The sequence below is a fragment of the Amblyomma maculatum genome, chromosome 4 (assembly GCF_055883805.1).
Source record: "Amblyomma maculatum isolate TAMU_Amacu chromosome 4, ASM5588380v1, whole genome shotgun sequence".
Classification (NCBI taxonomy): domain Eukaryota; kingdom Metazoa; phylum Arthropoda; class Arachnida; order Ixodida; family Ixodidae; genus Amblyomma; species Amblyomma maculatum.
The window spans coordinates 17,908,654-17,931,434 of NC_139347.1; the positions used below are offsets into that span (position 1 = coordinate 17,908,654).

Consider the following 22,781-nt stretch of genomic DNA (forward strand, 5'->3'; position numbering starts at 1 on the left):
TGCGGTGAATTGACCTGTGAGGGAGTACCTATCTCTCGAGCGATTTGTTTTACCCCGTTTTAGGCATTGCATGACCCCTTTAAGAACACGAGACGTTCTTTTAATGTATTGAGCTCTCAGTATTCCTGAAAGAATAAAATGGGCGTCAGATTTGCCAGTCCTGTCAGGTGCTCATTTCATCTCTGGTAATTTTTTCCACTCCGCCCTTTGCTGTCTCGCCATTCGTTGGAACTCTGCCGGATGAAGCGTGCGAAAAGGATCTATTACACAAGGCTTCTCTGGCTCAAGTGAATTGAACGTATTCCGAACAATTTAAATAAAATGCAGCATTACGACTGTCATCCAGAAGCTACGTAATAAGTAGGGAACTGTGAGCTCGTATCATTGTCTGCTTAAGAAAATATTGTATTCATTTCTACTGTAACTGCCCACGACCTCGTCTACAAGGAATATTGCGTTACAGAAACCATCTTTTTAATGAAACGACTAAAAAATCCAGGTTGTTTGCAAGCTGTGGGTGACGAAGTGCAAAAAATAATTATATATCACTACCTCACTCTATGCTTCCTCCCAACCGCCATCGCAAAGCCATACAGTCGACACTTTTTAGGGAGCAGGTGACCTGCCAAGGTTTTGGCTGCGGCTTATTATGATGTTGGCGCCGCGCATTAAAAAAAAAATGGTCTCTGATACAGCTACCATTTCGAAAATGAACGAAGAAAATTGAACTGCTTTTTGACTCATGTGAAAAGTTTCACATAGCATGTTTTTTTAATATATAAATTTCTCACCTTCTTTTAGCGAAACCTGCAAAAAAAAAAATATCCGCAAATGCGTCAGAACAGCATACATCAGTATCATCCTGAAGGCATAGCTAATGAAATACTCTAATTAACTCAATAGACACAATGTTTTTATTTTTTTTATTTTTTTGCAAACTCATTTTACATTTCAGTTTGCTCAAAGCTGAGTAACGTAATATTTTCCTTCCATCATTACTATCAAAAACGTGCGATTTTGGAAAGCAAGACACCCTCCATTATTGTCGAGTCTTATGTAAAGCGTAGGTGCAGGCATAAGTAAATACATCACACCATTCCTTTGCAATTGCAATCTCCTTTTCCCTCTCACACAAAGAGACAATATTTGTAGATAAGAAAGAGCAGAAACATATACTAACAGCCTGCACTTACCGCAGCTGAGCGGCATATGCTTGAAAATTTGTTTTTTGCGCTGAAGCTTAGCATAATGGGCTCTTTCCCTCTCCTTCCTCGCAGTCCACCTACTACTACTAAAGTTTCGCCCCCGTGAGATGCTGAAGTTGATCATCATAGTGACTGTGATAGCACAGGCCTTATTGTGACATTGCAATTGCTAGCGATAGCCAGTCGTTATCTACAAGTTCTCAAAGCGAAAGCCCTCAATACCGCCATTATAATTCATAAAAGCTATATTTTTTTAAGACCAAGCTGACTAAAAAACTAAAAAGACCACATATTGTGCACATTTCAGGACGCACACTTGCCTCAAATCAATAAGTCTCAGCACCAGGTGTGCATGTTCTTTTTAATTTTAAAGGGGTTGTATTTTAAATACAATAACAAAACTGTGTATTGCCGCGCCAACTTGCCGCACCACGTCCTACAAGCCGCTTGTGGCTTAGACGTGCCTGTTGAGTTTGTAATGAAATATGATGGCAATAAATTATTATTATTATTATTATTATTATTATTATTATTATTATTATTATTATTATTATTATTATTATTATTATTATTATTATTATTATTATTATTATTATTATTATTATTATTATTATTATTATTACTACTACTACTACTACTACTACTACTACTACTACTACTACTACTACTACTACTACTACTACTACTACTACTACTACTACTACTACTACTACTACTACTACTACTACTACTACTACTACTACTACTATCGACGCCGCATCAAAACGCGACCGGTGAGACTAGAGTCGGAAAAGTCTATTCTTTGGACGAGAGGACAGCGGTGCAGTAGACATGGGCTATACATTCTACGCCCAAAAAGACGGAAGAAAAACACTTTTGTTTTCTTTTCTTTAGAATGACCTCCGGTGTGTCGTGCGGGGGTTGATTCGCAGTGTTGTTCATTGCATTCCATATCGAATATTTAGACGCAGAACACGCATATTTTACAGGCGAAGGGGAACACAACGTCCCAATATATGGCTGGCCACAGAAGCGTTAAGAATGCTCCCAAAGATTCATAAATACGTATCACTTAAAAAAGTAATGACCACCACAACCATTGATTAGTACAAGCTTCGAGAAAGAATAAGTTCCAATCTTGCGAATTAGCAACTTCTCGAATATAATTTCTAAAATCTACTTTGCCAAATGAAGCTTACGAATATTTATGGCAAGAAGCTTGCAGAACAAAGAAACAAGGAAATAAAAGTCACGGAAAAGTCACGGAAAAGTCACGGAAAAGTTACTAAAGTTCATATTTTTACGGCCCATAACAAAAAATTAGGAAGACCTTCAGCTCTGCCTTAAGGATAAGGCTCGATAGAGACCTGCAATCTTCTTTAAATGCATAGCATACTCATTAGCATAGAGTCGTAAGATACTGCAGCACAAGGATACTACGCCATATACATAAAAACATTCTATGCCGCACTAGCGTGCCTTGTGGGGTCAAATTAGCATCCCTGGCTTGCAAGCAAAAGTTCATGGGTCCGGCTCCGGCTGGAACCTGAAGTTTCTGACCTTTTTGTTTAACAGTGATATTTCTCTCTAGTTGAATCATTTGAGACATGTGACGACGCTAATTCAAAATGCATTTGGCATTTTTTTGTTCGTTCTTATTCCACGCACAACATTATGTTCGCGTTTTGGGGTCTGTAAAATTCTCACACGAATTCTATGGCTGTGATGTCACGACCCTGTCGACCGACCAAGAGTTCTTTACGAAGACGCTAGGCGCCAACGGGACAACGCCAGGTTTTTCGCTGAACAAGGGCCTCAAACCTACAGCTTTAAAATTTTTGAAGCACCCTTGGAAACATACAATCCAGCAAATAACCAAGCATTGTGCCAGAGAGTCATCGGTAGTGTATGGCGCTCGTCAAGAGCGTGGTCATCCCATGCAAGCAAAATGAAATCTTCGGACTAGGAGCGCTTCTTGAGATACAGTATCTCAAGGGGCGACCCTGGACTTCGTAATTTTATGGTCTTAAAGTCATAAATATGGCAGAGTGATAAGGACGCTCGGCTGCTGATCTAGACGACACGAATTCATTTCTGGTCACGGCGGCCGATTTTCGATAAAAGCAAAACATGACACGTTATTGTATTGTGCACACTTGGACCACTTTAAACAGGGTAGGTAATATATATTTTAGGAGCCTTCCCCAAAAACTTTTCTTAGATGATGTCGCTCTGGGACGTATAACTTTACGACTCAAAACCAAAGAAGACCAGAAATGAAGGAAAATATATTGACAATTATTTTTATTTATGATTAAGCACAAGGATTTATCCTCGACTCATATTTCCTGCACTGATGCTAAGTTATAGTTTGAAATTTCTACAATTGTAAATCGGGCCATCAAATGTGAGCAGTAAAATGCCCTGATATAGTCTTAGTCACCTTGCGCAATCTTTTTACGGAAACGAAATGTTTAGGTGTTCATAATTCTAGAAATATATGTGGAAATGATAGTAATGAAGCGCAACACTATTTTAGCCTCTTCATGACTTTTGCACACTATTTTTCAAGCTAAATTTCTCCATTAACCACTCCAACTTCCTCAATATATCTCACTTTATATCCATTTGACCCCTGTCTACTCAGTACGTGTCAGCGGAAAGAAGACTCCACACATCATGATACTTACGAATAGAAAAAGAAGGCCCACAGCCACATTTCGGTACATCGTCCTGAAAACTATAGAACGAGAAAAAAAAGTTATTGGTTGTCCATTTTACTTCTAAACCCGTTCGATGTGTCGACTTAATCTTTTAGCTAAGCATTACTGCAGACATTTTATGAAATATGGAATGGAAAAATATATGGCAATAGAAGTTTCCGAGGTCCGCTGACATTGACCAGATTCCAGTAGGAGCCAAAAAAACTAAGTAATTTCAATATAGCGCAAAATTTCTAGCTAAAGGAAGCAAAAGCAATATTACGCTTACCATGTTTGTTATAAATACGTGTGTTTTTGCTATAAATAATAGTGTTTTGAATCAGCGCAGAAAGAAAAGAAAATAGCGCAAATCTTTGCATATTCTTGCTTGGTCATCTTGCCAGCCGTACACGGCAAACAAATCATTTTTTAGTGCAAACGATATTTTTTCTGGAATGGTAGTATCCATGCCAGAGTAATTTTGATATATTATAACAACCACTAGCTAGCCAACGATACACATATCTTTCTTTGAACCGTTAAATGGAGCTTGATTCGCAGGTCCAGCCTCGTTTTTTATTAGAACTCTTTTTGCAAAGTTCGTTGAAGAGAACACGCGCTCGGTATTATTATTCGAAACTGAGAGTGACGAACCATATACGCGTTGCGTAAGCTGTGGGAAAAGATATTCGCCAAAGCTGTCGTTGCATCATATGCTGCTCTCCACAAGAAATTCAAACATCAAGTTTAATCATGTGCGTGACTTCCAGGTAACAATGCATTTCTTGCTTTATTGCGTTTTTACATTCCTTTTCATGAATATCGATCAAAAAAGTCAGTATTGATAAATTCTCATAATCACTATTGTGCGAATTGGGTATACATTTTAATATGAGAAAGGGTCCGAATTTTCCTGTGGACCGAAAAATGCCTTCCAGCCCTCCTCGATTCCTCCTAGTTCAATCATTGGCTTAACACACGACCCTGACAGAGTGCTTTTTATTCCCGCTATGTTCCAGCGCATATGGAGTCTAGATGCGCATCCAGTCACGCCACGTGCGCACGTAGGCTCCCTAAGCGCTCCTAAGGATGCTGAATGCACACCAGGCGCGCGGACGGAAAGGAAATGCGTGCGCATCCTCCACCGAGACCTAGAACATGGGACCAAAGTTTGGCAATTAGATCATCATAATGCTCACTTGCTACTCTATCTGCAGTTACAAAACAAATGGCCTGTATATATGCTAAAATACACGTTCAAAATAGCGAGAAAATTTCCAGGGAGTCAACATAAAATTTTCGTCCCCAGCGATGGTTGTAAAGTTGCCAATTTGGAGCAAAGTTGCCACCAACGGCAACCCTCACTCCTGCACATAGATAATGTCACTTGGTTGGTGTTCGTATTATCCACAGTTCTCGTATATAAAAAAACGCTCTAAATACTAAAACAAAAAGCCCTTCTATAGTTCATGTGTCAGTTATTTTGTTCCCACCGTGGTGAAGATACAACAGTTTGTCGATGTAAACGTGCGCGAAATGTGGAACTCTACAGTCCGCTCACGGTCCACATCAAGCGTTGAATGTTCGCTAAGGCACCTTGTCCCGCCGCCAGGGCCCGCAAGTGGTATTTAAAGCTTGGGTTTAAAGACTACTTATACATGCTGTCATACAGGGTTGGGCACCCTATGTGATGGTATATTGTGGAGAGAATTGAAGGGGAAATGAGGGGCTTGTTATTATAGACAAAGGAAAGAAGTCAGCATTCAGCCAGGGAAAGGAAAACATACGCTTTTCTTTTGTATCCTAAAGCTACACTACGCGGATCAGAGCAGAGTTTCGCGTGTCTGTGCCGCCCGTTATGCGCATGCGCGAGAGCCGCCAAATTCGAAGCGACCAACCAGAAGTCTCATGCCTAATCACCATTGGATCGATACTTAAAAAAATAGATTGTAAACCGGGGAATCGAGCCTCTATCCCTTCGATTCCCAGCCCAGCGCTTTACCACTGCACCACGCCCTGGATCGTTAAACGCTGCTCATAATTCCCCTTTTCTACAGTGAGAAGGATAGCGAGATTTCGAGAGTGACAGATAGTGCGCCTTTCCTTTCCTGTAGACGAATTATAGAACGCCGGTGAACTTTAATGCGTTCAGTGAAATGCTGGTTGTGCTCGACAAGGGGCGCACGATGTACCGTCACAAGACGCTTTCTCAAAGCGGCCGCGAGAGAAGCCCGGAAGACTAAAACTTCCCAGAGCGCACTGCCGCGGGCGCTTTACGCTTTACGCTACGTATATCGAGGCATATCAGAGCTAAGCTACTGCCAATCTTTTATTTATATTTTGATATCGACCTTATTGAGGTCGCTATCGAGCTCAATAGCAAAATTTAGATTAAGAAAAACCATACGCTTTCTCTTCCCTGTCCAACTGCCGGCTTCTTTCCTTCGAGCATATTGTACAAGTACTTCAATCACCATGTACCATATGACTCTGAAAAAGTATTTGAACGAAAACACACACAACGCGGGCAAAGAGATGACAAAGGTGATGCCATATGGTGACAAATTGTCGGTATTGAAGCTAGAATAAGCCGTGTTGATCCATAGGCGTAAGAGCATTTGTTTGTTCATAATTAATAAGTTCACCAGGACCAATATCTTATGTTAAATATGGCTTTAAAACGCGACGTGCCAATATGCATGCTCTCCGAATGGGACTGCAAGCAGCCTGAGAACATGCTGCCGCTGCCTATTTCTAAATCTGTGTCGGTCGTCGGAGCATGCATGAGCACACCGACACAATGAAAATATCTGACCCGGTAGTGTTTATGCCATTTTCTAAAACGTTTAACGTGCCACAGAGGTTAGTGCGTCTATCTAACATCAACGCAGAGCTAGTCGGAATTGATAAAGAAGAAAACCAGCTTACTCATTACTGTGGCATAAAAAGGTAATACAAAAATCATGTTGCATGTGAAATGGTTTTAACGGAGTAATTACTCATTGACATCCACCCAAGCGCAGCCATACGGCTACAAGTTATACGGCTTTCTCAGAAACGTAGTTCGTCCTGATCCGGGAATTGAAACCGGCTCCATCGCCTTTCCAGGGCAGTCACTCTACCGACTGAGCTAACCAGGACGGTTAGCAGAACCTATGGTAGCAGACCCTATAACTCGAAGTGGAATGATCATCATCATCAGCAGCAGCAGCAGCAGCCTGATTATACCCACTGCAGAGCGAAGGCCTCTCCCATATTTCTCCACTTATCCCGGTTCTGTGCTAGCTGCATCCACTTGACCCCTGCGAACTTCTTAATCTCATCCGCCCACCTAACTTTCTGCCGCCCCCTGCTACGCTTTCCTTCTCTTGGAATCCAGTTTGTTACCCTCAGCGGCTATCGGTTAATTCAGGGGAATCTCCCAAGCTGGAGTATGTTTCTAATAAGAGAGTAATTACTCCTTGACATTGACTCATTGCGCTTGGGTGGATGTCAGTGAAACCTACTCCATCTTGGGGGTTCCCCTAAATATTTGACCATGTGAAATGGTAGTATCGATAGTTCATAGATTTCGTTGGCACGTTGCGTTTCAGCTAGTATTTATTTAATATTGAAAAGATATTCTCTTTTGCTTAGGTTTTGAAAAACTTATCAGGCTAAATAGAAACCATAAATACGTTTTAATCCTAAACCCCTTTTCTTTGAAATCACGAATGCTTCTGTTTCCTTGCTCTATTGCTATTAGTATGGCGTGTGGTCGTTTTGCACCTTCATGTGTTCGCTTTTATGATGTCAGAATCATTTGGCCTACAATTTCCACTGAATGGCACGTAGGGCGCCATCACACAGTTGCAGGCTACTATAACGGATACAAAGCACTGCCAAACGCAGTATTCCGCATAAAAACCGTAGAAACGCCTACGAAGTCGAGCGACAACAAAGTGAAGAGCCAGATAGGGATGCCCACTCGGGCACTAATTGGGACCGATCTTGGCTTAGGAGTTAGCCAAGGCGGGACAATTCTAGGCACGAGTTGGAAATCCCGCATGGGGTCCGCACGAGCTCACCCGAAAGGCCCGGGCTATCCACATTCTGCACTAATAGCCGAATGGGGGCAGTATCACCAAATAAAAAATAAATTCTACTTTTGTACAGGTGGGTGCCGCTACTTTGATCAGTGCTTTAATGTTCATGTCGGTTAGCACCTCCAATACCTAAAAAGTACCGGCGCGGGCTCTACGAAGATAAGCCCGATTTGGGCTGGCCCACATGCTGGCCTCATGGGTGGAAGTTGTCATTTTCAGGGCTGCCTACAATCTATTAATGAAGTATGAAACACTGAGCACTATTTTATTGCGAAAGCAATACTACGCCAGGTCTAACCGCTCGTCGTTGTGTGCCGTGTCCGTGTCCGTAGTCCCTGAGCCGGTGCTGTGCCTAACAGAAGACGAAAAAGAAGAATAAGAACGCTCGTTCACCCGCAGCTAATGCTTTCGCTCCATATTCGGATCAGCAGCATTGAACCCTTCTCATATATTTTTTACGTGCTATTCTGTACTCAGCAACATCAGTTCAGTTCAGTCGTTCAGTCGTGTCCGACTCTTCGTGACCCTATGGACCATGTCACGCCATGCTTTCCGGTCTCTCACTATCTTCCTAACATCACATAACTTCATCTGCAGTGCCTCGAGGATGCCATCTAACCATCGCGCTCGCTGCCTACCCCTTCTCCGGCGACCCTCAACCTTTCCCAACATCAAATCTTTCTCCAGCGACTCCTCTCTTCTCATCAGATGTCCAAAGCAGCTGAGCTTTAACTTTAGAATTTTACCCTCTAATGAGCAGTCAGGGTTTATGGTTGACAATATCGACTGATTTGATCTTCTGGCAGTCCAAGGAACTCTCAAGAGTCTTCGCCAGCACCACAATTCAAATGCGTCAATTCTTCGGTGGTCAGCCTTTTTCACAGTCCAACCCTCGCATCCATACATCACAACTGGAAAGACCATAGCACGAGTTATACGGATCTTGGTTGGCAGACTAATGTCTCTGCTCTTTACTAGGCGGTCAAGGCTAACCATTGATCTCTTTCCCAGAAGCAGGCGTCTCCTAATTTCATGACTGCAGTCTCCTTCCGAGGTAATCTTAGAGCCCAAGAAGAGAAAATCTGTCACAGCTTCCACTTCTTGTCCCTTGATGCTCCAGGACTTGATAGGGCAAGACGCCATGATCTTTGTCTTTTTAATGTTCACTTTAAGTCCAAACTTCTCACTCTCTTCTTGTACGCGCATCAGAAGTCTCTGGAGTTCCGCTTCACTTTCTGCCATTAAAGTGGTATCATCCGCATATCTAAGGTTGTTGATACGTTTTCCAGCAATCTTCACTCCAGCTGAAGACTCGTCCAGACCGGCCTTCCTCATGATGCACTCTGCATATAGGTTAAATAGGCAGGGCGACAGTATGCAGCCTTGCCTCACTCCTTTCTCAATCGGAAACCAATCAGTAAGACCATGCCCAGTTCTAACTGTGGCCTCTTGCCCTTCATAAAGGTTCCTGAGGAGACAGATGAGGTGAATTGGAACTCCAATCTCTTAGAGAGCTTGCCACAATCTGCTGTGATCTACGCAGTCAAACGCTTTCGCATAATCAGTAAAGCAGAAGTATATGGGTTTCTGGAACTCTCTTGCTTTTTCCATGATCCACCGAAGGTTGGCAACTTGGTCTCTAGTTCCTCTGCCCTTGCGAAACCCAGCTTGCACGTCCGGAAGCTCCCGATCCACATACCGCTGCAGCCTACCTTGGAGGATTTTCAACATCACCTTGCTAGCATGCGAAATAAGCGCGATCGTGCGGTAGTTGGAACAATCTTTGGCACTGCCTTTCTTTGGAATGGGGATGTAAACTGACCTCCTCCAATCCTGTGGCCACTGCAGGGTTGTCCAAATCTTCTGACATAATGTATGCAGAATGTTAACAGCGTCATGGTTGAGGTTTTGAAGCAACTCAGCTGGAATGCCATCAATTCCGCTAGCTTTGTTCTTAGCAAGGCTGGCTAAAGCCCATTCAACTTCACTCTTCAGGATGCCCGGCTCGAGATCAGTGATCACAACCGTCTTATGTTGGGTTTGCACATTCGGGTCCTTCTTGTACAGTTCTTCTGTGTATTCCTGTCACCTCTTCTTTATCTCTGCGGTTTCAGTGAGGTCCTTGCCTCGTTTGTCCTTTATCACGCCCAGCTTAGCACAGAAGCTTCCTTTGATATCTTTGATTGTCTTATACAGAGCTCTTGTGTTCCTTAATTGGCTGTTGTCCTCAACGGCTTGGCACTGTATGTTCTCTCCTTGCTATTTTCTGAAAATCCGCATTGAGAACCTTGTATCTTTCTCTTTCCCCCATAACTTTTGTCATCCTCCTTTCCTCAGCTATTTGCAAAGCCTCTTCAGATAACCAGATTGCTTTCTTGCACTTATTTTGCTTTGGAACTACCTTAGTAGCAACTTCTTGTATTATATCACGAACATCAGTCCACATCTCTTCGGTCTCTTTGTCTTCTAGATCTAATTCTTGAAATCGATTCCTCACTTCCACAGCATATTCTAATGGAACTTGATCTAGATCATATCTGAAAGGCCTTCTAGTTTTCTGCGTTTTCCTCAATCGAAGCTTAAATTTGGTAACAAGAATCTGATGATCGGTGCCACAATCGGCCCCAGGCCTTGTTTTTACTGCTTGTATAGCGCTTCCCCATCTCTGCCGGCAAATAATATAATCGATCTGATTCCTGTACAGACCGTCCGGTGAAGTCCATGTGTACAGGCGCCTCAGGAGCGTATTTCCAACCCTATAACAATATGGGCTGGCCCGCATTGTCCACTGGAATGAAAATTTCCTTTCGGCGCAGTGTCGAATAGTAATGGCGCGGGGAAGATTCGGAGGTAGTCCAGTACGACCCCGCAATGCAGAATCCTTACTGCTGCATATTAAGGCGATAGCCTTTTTGGGCTCATGCTCGCGGATCGCGTCCGTCCGTCCGTCTTTAACGCTTTCGTTGCGTGGGAGGTGGTAGCTGGCAGCTGACACTGCCGAGCCCTAACTGGACGTAGGGCTTCCTGAGATCAGGCTTGGCAGGAGCTGCCTGCTTGGGCATCTCCTTTCATATGGGAGGGTGATAGCTGAATCAGCCTGACAAGGCCCTTGCATTCACGTTATCCCTAGGCCACGCAGGGACGTTCATACGGATCGGTTCAATTGGGTCTTTATATGTTGACTGATAGGTTACGCTGTCGCCTCATCGCGAAGGTGGGAGTGAAAAAACTTCTAGGGGGCACTTTGGATCACTAAACTGCGATGAGGCGAAAGCCTATTGCTCTGTGGTCCGAAGCCTTCCACTGCGGCACCTCTTTCTCTCTGTTTTCGCTCCCACCTTCGCGATGACGCGACAGCGTAAGCTACCAGCCCACGTATAAAGTCACTCTTCAACCGAGCCGTATGAACGTGCCTGCGTGCCATAGGGATAACTTGAATGCAAGGGCTTTGCAAGGCTGATTCTGATATCACCCTCCCATATGAAAGTAGAGGCCCGAGTTGGCAGCTCCTGCCAAACGTAATGTCAGGAAGCCCTACGTCCAGTTAGTGTTCGGCCACGGCAGCTGCCAGCTACCGCCTCCCACGTAATGAAAGCGTTATGGACGAACGGACGGACACGATCCGCGGGCATGAGCCATTAAAGGCCATAGCCTTAAACCAGAGAGAAAGAGGTGTCATAGTGGAGGGTTTCGGACGACCAGGCGCCTCACCACCTTTCGCCTCATCGCAGGGAAGTGATCCGAAGTTTTCCGATTTTCCGATTTTGAAGTGAAAAGCTTCACTACGAGGGTCGGAGCCAAGCTTCGCGTGGGTTGCATGCTACAGAGTCATATTCTGCGCATGCGAGAAACCAAGTGACGTCACGCGCAGCGCAGGTGGCCGCCGTCACCAGAGCCGATTGCGTCGCCTGATCTTTCGCCGCAGCCGCGCGCTACTGCGCATGTGCGCCGCCGCTGCTTCTGCGCGCTCGCCTCCTCGCCATCATTTGACCTTTTGTAGCAGCCGCGTATTTACTGCAGTTACTACACATGCGCAAGGAGGGCTATAACTGCGCTTGCCAGAGAACAGGCGTGCGCACTCGCCATGGAAGGAGAAGAGAGTGTGGCTGCTGCTAGACGACGCAGAAAATCTACCGATCCAGAAGTGCTAGCTTAGGAGTTGGCTGATAAGCAGCGATGAAAAGCTCAAAGCTAAGCGAACGGCCGAAACACCCGAAGAACGGAAGGAACGCCTCTCTAAACGACGCAGAAAAGAAGCTTAAAGCGGCTTTTGGCCGCGTCCACGGCCATTGAGAGCAGCGAAATGAGCGAAGACGATCAAACAACTACGCATTGTCTATTGCCTGAACAGCGGCGAAGAAATGAAAAGCGCACCCAAGGTTTTCGCTTCTGATATCCAAGCTTCAACAAGCTAAGCCATTGCCAATTTTTTTCTGCCAATACTGAATAACACGATCTACCGGGCTAGTTGGTTGCGATTCCTTTTAACAGCAGAGCGCATATAAGCACTAAAAATGAAAGAGATCATCTTATCTTCCTATCTCTTTCATTTTTTTTTTCTGATTCTGTGCGCGCGCTGATAACACAAATATATATTGCATAATTGCCATAGTTACCAGACTCAATCAGATACAGCCTTTAGTAACGGCATAATATGCTTTTAATTGTTGTCCGAAACCTTCAGAAGAGGCAATTATTGGCGCGTGTTATCAGAATTACATAAATAAAATGACACCACTCAAGATAGGATCAAGAAGTTTCGGAGTGTTAATCCCGGCTACAGCCAATTAGGGACCCACTGCGGCCTTACTTGAGAAGCTTAAATTTTCCTCATCTTAATTTTACGCCAAGGAACCCGAATATTATGCTGTATTCGCCCACAAGTAACCCAAAAAAAAGCACCTGTATACAACATGCTGGCATGTCCGTTTTTAGCCTCACCATGGCCTATGCGTGGCCTTTTCGGCTTTTGTGTGGGCAGCCTCCCCTTGAGCAAGCCCTTCTTCTACTTATATGCTTAATGCCTACAATTGCGTCGCATCGCGCCTTGCAAGAAACCGATGTGGACAGCTAGCGGGTATGGCCACTTTCCAGCCCCGCCAGAACCCAAGCGTTACCTATCGAGCTTTAGGGTGGGCAGCCCCATTTAGGATAGCTCAGGAAGTTTTTACCTAAAGTCCACAGTTCTGTCGAACCTGCCGTCGATTACCCCAATAGGAACCCAGGTATGTAACGTGCGGGCATGCCCCTTTTAAGCTCTTGCAGGTAAATCCGGGACCTATTGGGCTTTTGAGTGGGCAGCCCCATTTAGGTTAGCCTCGGTTTTTTCTGCGCAAAGCCCCAATTTGCTTTGCATCTGCCCTAAAGTTCACTAAAAGGGACTCTTAAAGGCCTGATGTGGAAATAATTGCTCAGATAGTCTTTGCCACGCCTACATTATGCCCAAATGGGATAAACAGCATCAAGCCTAATTTGGGCTTGCCCACCTCATCTATTCGAAGCACTCTTGCTCCCAATAGAAGCAAGCATCTATTGGAAGCACCTATAGAATAGATCTATTGGAAGCACTCATGGGTATTATAGTGGTTTCGCCTACCCAACTTGCCCATACAGACCTCAGGGGGGGGGGGGGGGGGGGGGCGTATTATATGCTTTTGCGAGGCTGATGAAGAGACAGAACCAAGCAGCGGCCACTATCAGCAAGGAGGCGCCAGGTATTGGTGCGGATGGACCGGTTTTATATGAAATAACTTCTTTTTTCTTACTTCAACTTGGAAAGGCATGCAGCTTTCGTACAAGCGTAGCCCGTGTAAATATCTAAAAAAAAAAAAAAAAGAAATATGGCCCCTAATAGTGTGCAAACGGTAAAAGGCAATCTCTTCATCATCTTAGAAGTCATGTTTTGAATGACACTGATATTCCTAAATTTACCGACCTAATTAACGGCCGCTTTTGTTTGGACACTTATGTTTTATGAAAGATGCAATAAAAAGGAATGCTAGCTGCTCTCTGCGCGATTTTTTCAAAAATATTCTGGTTGACCTGAAAGAGGGGAGGAGGGTTGTGTTAAACAATATTGTTAGCATTAACGGCTCATAAAAAGGACATGACCGATGCGGGGCATCACGACTGGCGCTAATGCAAATAAACGAAAAACTGAAGGGTGCCCAGAAAAAAAAAAAGCGACAAACATCTAAGGCTGACGCGTTCTTTGCGAGTCTTTTCAAAGCTCTCTGGCGTGCTCCTCCTCCACTGACCCCGCTCCATGTAGCGGTAAACAAACGGTTGTTATCCTTTTCCGTGAACTTTTTGCAAGCTTCCTCTAACGAATCATATACTGTTCGACTATACATGTGGTAGATTTGCTGACGTTTTGGTTTGATGGCATGTAGACTTTCACCTTTCATCTCAGCTAACAGTACGGCTTGCTTAACGGCCCGGAATACCATAAAAACTACATGAATTGGTTTTGTTAGCACTTGTTCGTATCGTTATTCCACTCAATGAAACTGAAAGCTGGCTCTACTGAACACTTATTAACTTAACAGCTGATTAGAAGCAAAGTTTCGTCTTTCTTAAACCAGCATTCATATTCTCTAGAAATGGCCTGTTCGTTAATGTATTAGTGAAATGTTAATATATTCAGCTTCACGCTATCAAACCTAGGCTAGTAGTGCGCGAGAGTTAAATTCAAGATCAACATATTGTTTCCTCGTCTAGCAAGGTTTTCCAAAAGGCTCGTTATAATTTCCCACTCAACAAAACGCGCATCATAGTTTTTTGTCTGTTAGGTTTTTCCAGTGCTATTGCGATTTTGTTTATCTGAGCTTAAATCGTTGGGCTGCTATTTCGCTGTGTTCATCTAACTTGCGGCGAGGTAAAAACTTCCTGTGTCATCATACACATATTCCCGAGATTTGTACCTTTTTAGTACGTTAGCACCGCTATCCGCATTTTTGAAAAAAACGTTTGCTGAAGCAGATTGGACCTTTGAATTTCGCCCCCCACAGAAATGAATAACAGAAACAAGGCCGAACTGCATCATGCTTGTGTTTTGAAACCACGATGGCGTGAACGGATCTTTACCTTAACACCGCGCAGCAATAGTATGCCATTTCCCCAACCGTTCACTGCTCGTAGTTGTTCGTCTCTTCAAATATGTAAATTTCCACTCTCAGGATATACATTGCATGTGTCTGAGCGTTTGAGGCCAGCCACTCAGCCTTCGCCGACGTCAATCGTCGGCTAGCTCGTCGCACCGGCAATGCGAAATCATTTTTGACAGTAATGTTTGGCGAAAATGGCACTGGAACTATACGTCGGCCTATTGACGCTTGCCGCAGCTCGAAACGATGGTCCATGCTGCTGGTGTCTTCGCCACTGCAGTCCCCAGTTGAACTTGAAAGCTCTAGAAATTCACAAGTTTCTCCCTAACTCCCCTTTCACTCAAAACTATAACTCATGTCCCGGGCGTGGCGTGTAAACTTTACGCGCACACATGCTACAGCCGAGCAACGCCCAACGTTTTAGCCGGTTTCAGCACAGCCATGCTCCCGCAATGCAATAGTCTTGACCGGGGAAAGCAACAGGCGCTAGGGGCATCATCGCAAATGTGTGCGGTCATCATTATCGAAGACACAGGAAGCTCCTGCGGACGCTGGTTTGTTATCTCGGCCTGCAATTGCATAAGAGAGCTCTAATCTTCATTTTAACCGTGCGCTAAACAGAGAAAAAAAAACACGATTGGGACGTATGTGCATATGCTTTCGAGACTTAAGTTGTACAGGACGACGATGACGAAGCAGTTGTGGGGAACACACGCAATTGTTCAAAAAAGAAATAAAATAAAGAAAGGAAGAGAAGGGATCGCTTCGCTCTCATTGTTCATGGCCGTCCTACCGAACGCTCGAACGCGATAAATCTGACCGCGGAGAAACCTTTCAGTCATCGCCCGGTTAATGTATTTTCCCTGCAAAACCAATGGATAGAGTTAGCGTTTTATTACCAAGGAAATTGAAGGGATTGTTCAGTGCCCGCATTGAGACGAGCCAACCAGCTTTATTGTAAAAACTTGTATTTGCAAAAATATAGTGACTACGAAAGCATTTATAAGCCCTTCTGACGGTTGAACTCCTCATCTCTGTGGAGTTTCAGTGCGAGCGTATAGTTTGTTCAGAAAGTGTTTTTCTCGGTCGAGTGTGTATCGCGAAAAATCCATCGATTACTTTTTGATGTTCTGCAATATTTTTCTCGGCGAAGGGGACTGAGAGGTATTCTTGCTTAATTGCATTGAAATAAGAATAAAGCGAGAAATCTGGGCATGTAGCAAACGTCCAAAGTCCTCATGAGGAATGGCGCAGCCGCCCCTCCAGCAGTATCTCATCATACAAGATTGCTTGTGTATACGGCACGTTCTACTTGGCCGTCTGCAAGCTGGAGCTCACTGGCGCCATCCGTGACTAAACGTGCCAACTTCTTAGCACTCGTCTCAAGCTTGGCTTTTCATCTAAGCTTGTTTGCACTGAAAACTTAATGCACTCAGCTACCTAAATAAAATATTAGCAAAATTATACGTTATCCTTTAACGTATTAAGAGAAGCGAAAGGGTTGGCATTAGAGTGCACTCCATGTACACTGTTTGCCTTCAATATGGGGACCTAAAAAGGTGACACGCCCTCGATCCGCCCGAAACAGGCGTTACAAGAGGCTTCCAGCGAGTGTGTAGATAGATAGTGAGTAAGTCATGAAATTGTGATTTTCGATATTATATTGATAGCAATAAGCGGCGCTGGTACGTTGTGTTGCTCTGTCTACTTGAAGCGAGGCCATAGCGTTAAAAGCCCTGTTCACAAAAAATATATCGTCGGCGGCCGTCCGCAGGCGTTGGTCTTGCGAGCGAAAAATTAGGAGCATGGCATTGACAAGCTGTAGCTGGCAGCTGACAGGTATGGGTAAAAACGACCCCGAAAAGAGCGTCCCCGGAAGATTCGGCTGAGGAAAAAAAAAGTCCCCGGAAGAAAAGGCCCCTGAGAAAGCGGCTTGTTGCTTGCCTCATCACCGAGGTCTTTCTTCGCCGCAATGTCGTTCTTCCCCAGCTTATCGTCCGCGTTACCCAAAATAGCGCCTAACTTCCTGTCCTGAACTTCTGTTTGTCGACCCAAGTTCTCCCCGAAAGAATATCCCTTGCTACCTTGTCCCCTCTCACAGACTGCACCATCTCTGCTCTCCCGCCTGGGCCTTGGTCATTTGGTGAATGCCACCGGCGTGCAACCCGATCCCGACAAAGTTCGCTCTGTTCGTTCTTTTCCTTCTCCCCGTTAACCACCGTGATGTTCCATATCCTCCCGGATCTCTGGTATTGCTCCGGCTCCCGTCCCGCTGTGTGGGATGGTGCGAAAACCTTCTGCCCCACTACACAGGTCCGTATCGTGTATTACGCCCAGTGGCTGACGTAACTTATGAGATTATGCCGCTCCGCTCAAAGTCACCGTCCGCTGTACCCACTTCTGAAATAGTGCATGTGGCCCGCCTCAGGCCATATTATTCCCCCTCTACACCGCAAGCCTAACACGCACCGGGACGGTGCCTTTTTGCCGAGGGGCATAATGTTACCGGGGAACGCGTGGACGACGAAGTGGTGTGGTCACAGACGACGAAGACGACCACAGAGGATCGCGGGCAAAATGAAAAAAAAAAAATTCTTTGCTACCCAATTCTTGGCCGATCTCCCTCTGTGGGTATGTGCCATAAGTTATTTGGACAACAACAACAACTGTTCCAGAAACGACGACGCAGACAGTGTGAATGCTCAACGACTCTTCAAGTCTATGCGCCGAGTTCTACCCCTCGCAGCGCAAGTTCTACCTAATACATCCCCGTAACCTCTTATAAAACATTTAAATTATAAATATGTAAATCAGTTATATAAATTAAAAATCAGAGTGCCGAAAATAGAGCCAATCTAGGAACACCTATAATAATGGTCTTTGATTCGGAATTAACTCATGATATGGCCACTACTTTTTGTCGATTCAGTAAATCAGTCATGGGTAATTAATTCTAGGGAGGAACCCGACACGCGATCTGAAGACAGTTTAAAAAAGGTGTGTCATAATCAATGGCATCGAATGCTTTAATGAAATCGACCACGACGGATTCTACCAAGGTTTTTCCATTATTTTCCGTCTTGCATTTATCAGTAAGTGCTATCAAAACCAAGATAACCGAATATTTTAGGAGAAAACCGAACTTCCTTGGCGGTAATAGACTAATTTTTTTTTGTAGTTAACGAGATGCTCTATAATTAGTATTTCTATCACTTTACTGAATGGAGGAAAAATGGGAATGGTCCTGCAGTTTGTTACAAGGGCTTTGTCTCTGTATATATATATAGGCATAATTTTGCTCTATTTTAACTAATTGAGAAACATGCCAATCTTAAAAATTACATTTAAAATATGAGAAAAGGCTTCGACGATGACTCCTGTAAGTTCACTGATGTGATGTATACGGCCGTTATCTAGGCCGCAAGCTGTGGGTTTTCAAATATGTAAAGTTACGCGCACTTCAGATGGTAAGGTAGAGAAAAGGAAAACAAATCCATTCTAGAGGACCACACTGGTTACTTTGTTCTATTTTGAAGCGGTCTATTCGACATCGCACTCTGTGCAAAGGTACTGAATTCTTGCCAAAAATATAGACTGCCATGGACTCCGTAGACCTCGCGTACGTCGCAGCTAAGCCCAGCTCTCTTGAAAATAAGGTTTAATGGTTACAAAATGGAAAATGTTTTGAGGTTCGGTGATAAAACATTTAGGCGGACACTCAGCTCCACCGTTAAGGGTATGACACGAAAGCTCTTCACACACATGAACCATGCTTCCTTTTTAATATTTTGTGCCATAAAGGAGGGGAGGGGAAGAGGGGAAGCATTTTAAAGGGTCACAATGAGGGAGGCGTTCCAAGTGGTCCCGCAGCTGTATTCTTTATCAGGACCCTTTGGAATGTCTTTCCTCCTACACCTCCTTGGAATGCCTATCCCCTCAAAAAAAGCGTGTCAACATCAACCTTCTTCAGGTGTTGACTCATCATCCACCCCTTATGGTATTTTTCCTGCTGCTGCCGCTTTTTATTTTCTTTTTCAGACTACGGAACGACCAGTTCCAGGCTCGGAAATTCATACTGAAGAAACATTCTTTCACTCCTTGTCCTACTTCTTTATCCTCCACCCTCCCTCCTCCCTAGCTTTAAACACCCAAAAGCGTGTTTAACCCCCCACCCCCTCCCAGTGACGATCGCGCTGACCAGACGAAGTCAAGCCCACGTGTCAAAACGTTGGGTCGGCTTGCGAACTATCTGTCAAGGTGACTTGAAGGTCAAAGTGAAGCTTGTGCGATGAATACTTCGAGCATATGATCTGGGCATGCAAAGCCCATAAGCCTCCCTCAGAACTCTTGCCTGATCCTTCTAAAGAAGCTTGGAACAAGCTAAAGTCCAGCGATGACACTGGCATTCAGTTCAAGGCCGTCGAATTGGCCGGCGTTGCCAAAAGTCTCCATGGCCTGTGGCACGCTAGCTGACTTCCTCTATTCCTCCCACTTATTGTGAATAAAGTTTTATCAGCCTCAGCCTAGCGTAGAGAAGCTTTCGTTTCAAAATCGCGGATTGAAAAGGCGGTGTTACAGATATCGTTGCAACAATCACAGCTTTCGCCCGTATCACTAGGTTCAAGCCATGCTTAAACCGCCATAATTTTGGCTCGATGTCGCAGTTTCAAGTCCGGCCGCAGCAGTAGCGCTTTGACAAGGGGAAATCTCTATGCGCCTGTTTACGAAAACGTCGTGCAAGTTAAATAACAGAACGAAATAGAATTTATTGCTCTAAGAAGTGACCTGGCGTTGTCTAGTAAAACACAGTAATCAACAATGTTGCTCCATGATTTCGCAATTGCCAGTTTCAGAATTTTAGACGTCGCTGAACTTCCTACTGTCCACATTACAGGGATAGAACAAACAGTCGAAATACTGGAGAAAAGCCATTGAAAGTAGGAACTTACTTCGAACTCGGTGGCTCCGCAAGCCTCCTTGTCGGACCTCGTGGCAACGAACTTAAGAGAAAGAATTTTATAAGAGGGGTAGAGCTTGTCTATATATTTTTATCAGTATTCTGTGCCTTGTTTATTTTTTCGCAGAAAGTTATTATGTGCTCATCAAAATGTATGGTCTGCCTGCAGCATAGAAAGGGCAAGTTATCTTTCAGCTGGAACTTTCCGACAGTGATTGATGTATGTAAACTGTGACATTTAAATATTATTTGATTAGCACCACATTTCTGTAGTGGGCCTCAGTAAGAGACACTTGATGAAGACACTATCAATAACCTTCTAAACCCATGATTCGGCTTTCCCCTCTCATGTGAATTATGTTACTTTATACCTCTCTCCAAATTCAATAACGTCAGAGGAGACCTTAGGAGAGGAAGAGACCCACGCCGTAGACGAAGTTATCTTCCAGGCGTTGATATTTCCTCATCATAAAAGAATCACAAAATGGTTTTGAACAGTAAAAAAGAGAAAAAAAAAACAAGAACCTTTACACGGGATATGCACAGTGCACCAGTTAAATACAATTGGCCAAAGCACTGTTTGTGCAGAAACAATTTCTAAGGCGAAAGCCTTCAATGGCTCATCGTCGTCATAGGCAAAAGTGTCACGCTCTTGCGGCGGCTCATTGAACCGGTACTTGAATGAATTAATAAACTTTGCCTCCCACCGGGGAATCGAACCTTCATCTCTTGGATGCCGAGCCCAGCGCTTTACCACCACGACCCGGGTTTTGCTTTTCTGAGATGGTATTTATTACACGTGGTTATGTACAAAAATGGTTATGTGCACAGACTATTTACAAGCACTCAGCCGTTGCTGAGCTGCGCAACAGAACAAATACCTAAAAGGCAGACAAATATAAACACCATGCCACCAGCAGAAACCGGTGAGGTTTAAAGTCATTTTCTTCATAAATGTCCTTCAGGTGCAGCATCATTCTGCTAAAATGGAGTCTAGATGGAACAGCAGGTTCAATGTTGCGATCCAACATGCGTGTCTTCCATAAGCTATGAAGTTCAATAAGGAAAACATGTCATATGGTTCGTAATCCGATTGTGTAACAGCAAGATACTTCAAACTGTACGAATTTGGAACAAAGTCTTTCTTTAGAGTTCTTTGCAGCACATCCCAAAACATAATCGCATCTTTGCAATAAATTAAACAGCGTTTAATTGTTTCAGGCACATCACACAGATGGCAGCTTACGGAAGATACAAAAATATTTTTTCAGTGGAGCCATGTGTTAACAGGTAGACCTTCGGTGTGTAATTTAAAGACAACTGTTTTCGTGGAAGGAGAAATCTGCACTTTACTCGCCCTCTTTAGCACATCATGACCCTTAAGACCAAAGTACAAGGAACGATCAGTTGAAACCTCGGCGGTGATGCAGGCATTGCGAAATCAGGGGGTAGACGAGCCGTACGTGAAAGTGCTGGAAGATATATATAGTGGCTGCACAGCAACCATAGTTCTGCATAAAGAAAGTAACAAAATTCCCATAAAGAAAGGTGTTAGGCAAGGAGACACAATCTCCCCAGTACTATTCACAGCTTGTTTAGAGGAAGTATTCAGAGACTTGGAATGGGAGCAGTTAGGGATAAGGGTAGATGGAGAATACCTCAGTAATCTGCGATTTGCTGATGACATTGCCTTGCTAAGCAACTCGGGGGATGAACTGCAAATAATGATTGATGACCTAGACAGAAAAAGTAGAAAGGTAGGCTTGAAAATCAATATGCAGAAGACTAAGGTAATGTTCAACAGCCTCGGGAAGGAACAGCAGTTTACATTAGGTAGCGAAATACTGGAAATAGCAGGCGAATATGTCTACTTAGGACAGGTAGTAACCGCAGATCCGGACCATGAAAAGGAAATATCAAGAAGAATAAGATTAGGGTGGAGCGCATTTGGCAAGCACTCGCAGATTATGACTAGCAGCTTACCGGTATCGCTCAAGAGGAAAGTATACAACAGTTGCATCTTGCCTGTACTCACCTATGGGGCTGAAACGTGGAGGCTAACCAAGAGAGTTCTACTTAAGTTGAGGACAACCCAGAGGGCTATGGAACGAAAAATGGTAGGGATAACATTAAGAGATAGAAAGCGGGCAGAGTGGGTCAGAGAAATAACTCAAGTTACCGACATGCTGGTGTAAATTAAGAAGAAGAAATTAATGGACATGGGCAGGACATGTAGCGTGAAGAGAGGATAACCGATGGTCGCTGAGGGTAACAAACTGGATTCCAAGGGAAGGAAAGCGTAGCAGGGGACGGCAGAAAGTTAGGTGGGCGGATGAGATTAAGAAGTTTGCAGGGGTCAAGTGGATGCAGCTCGCACAGAACCGGGTTAAGTGGAGAAATATGGGAGAGGCCTTCGCCCTGCAGTGGGTATAATCAGGCTGATGATGATGATGACAAGGAACGATATAGTGATGGTGGAAAAAGCATTGCCATCAATTCCTTGTATAGACTCTCGCGCGAAAAAGAATATAAGTACTCATTCGAGAACCATACTGTCAAAAACCGCACCGAAGCATAAACTTTCTGCATAAATCCTAGTAACTGTGGGCGCTCAGTAGAATCTGAATACACCCCTAAGTTGGGAAGCAAATACATAAAATTAACTTGCAGGAATGTTCTAATAATCGCAAATGAGCCATCACGAAAAAAGAGGAAACGGGCAATTA

The 22,781-nt window shown here is 44.1% G+C and overlaps 1 protein-coding gene across 1 annotated transcript in view; it reads right to left on the bottom strand.

Annotated features, from left to right (window-relative positions):
- The window catches only part of LOC146190346 (uncharacterized), a 40,189-nt gene extending 20,072 nt beyond the window's left edge, over nt 1–20,117 (bottom strand). The window contains exons 1-3 of the mRNA XM_084599789.1: nt 20,048–20,117; nt 3,896–3,945; nt 792–807 (exon numbers count right to left, since the gene is read on the bottom strand). Of these exons, the coding sequence (XP_084455915.1) occupies nt 792–807; nt 3,896–3,934 (55 nt within the window). The 5' untranslated portion in view covers nt 3,935–3,945; nt 20,048–20,117. The remainder of the gene's footprint in view (nt 1–791; nt 808–3,895; nt 3,946–20,047) is intronic.
- Between the last annotated feature and the right edge of the window lie 2,664 nt (nt 20,118–22,781).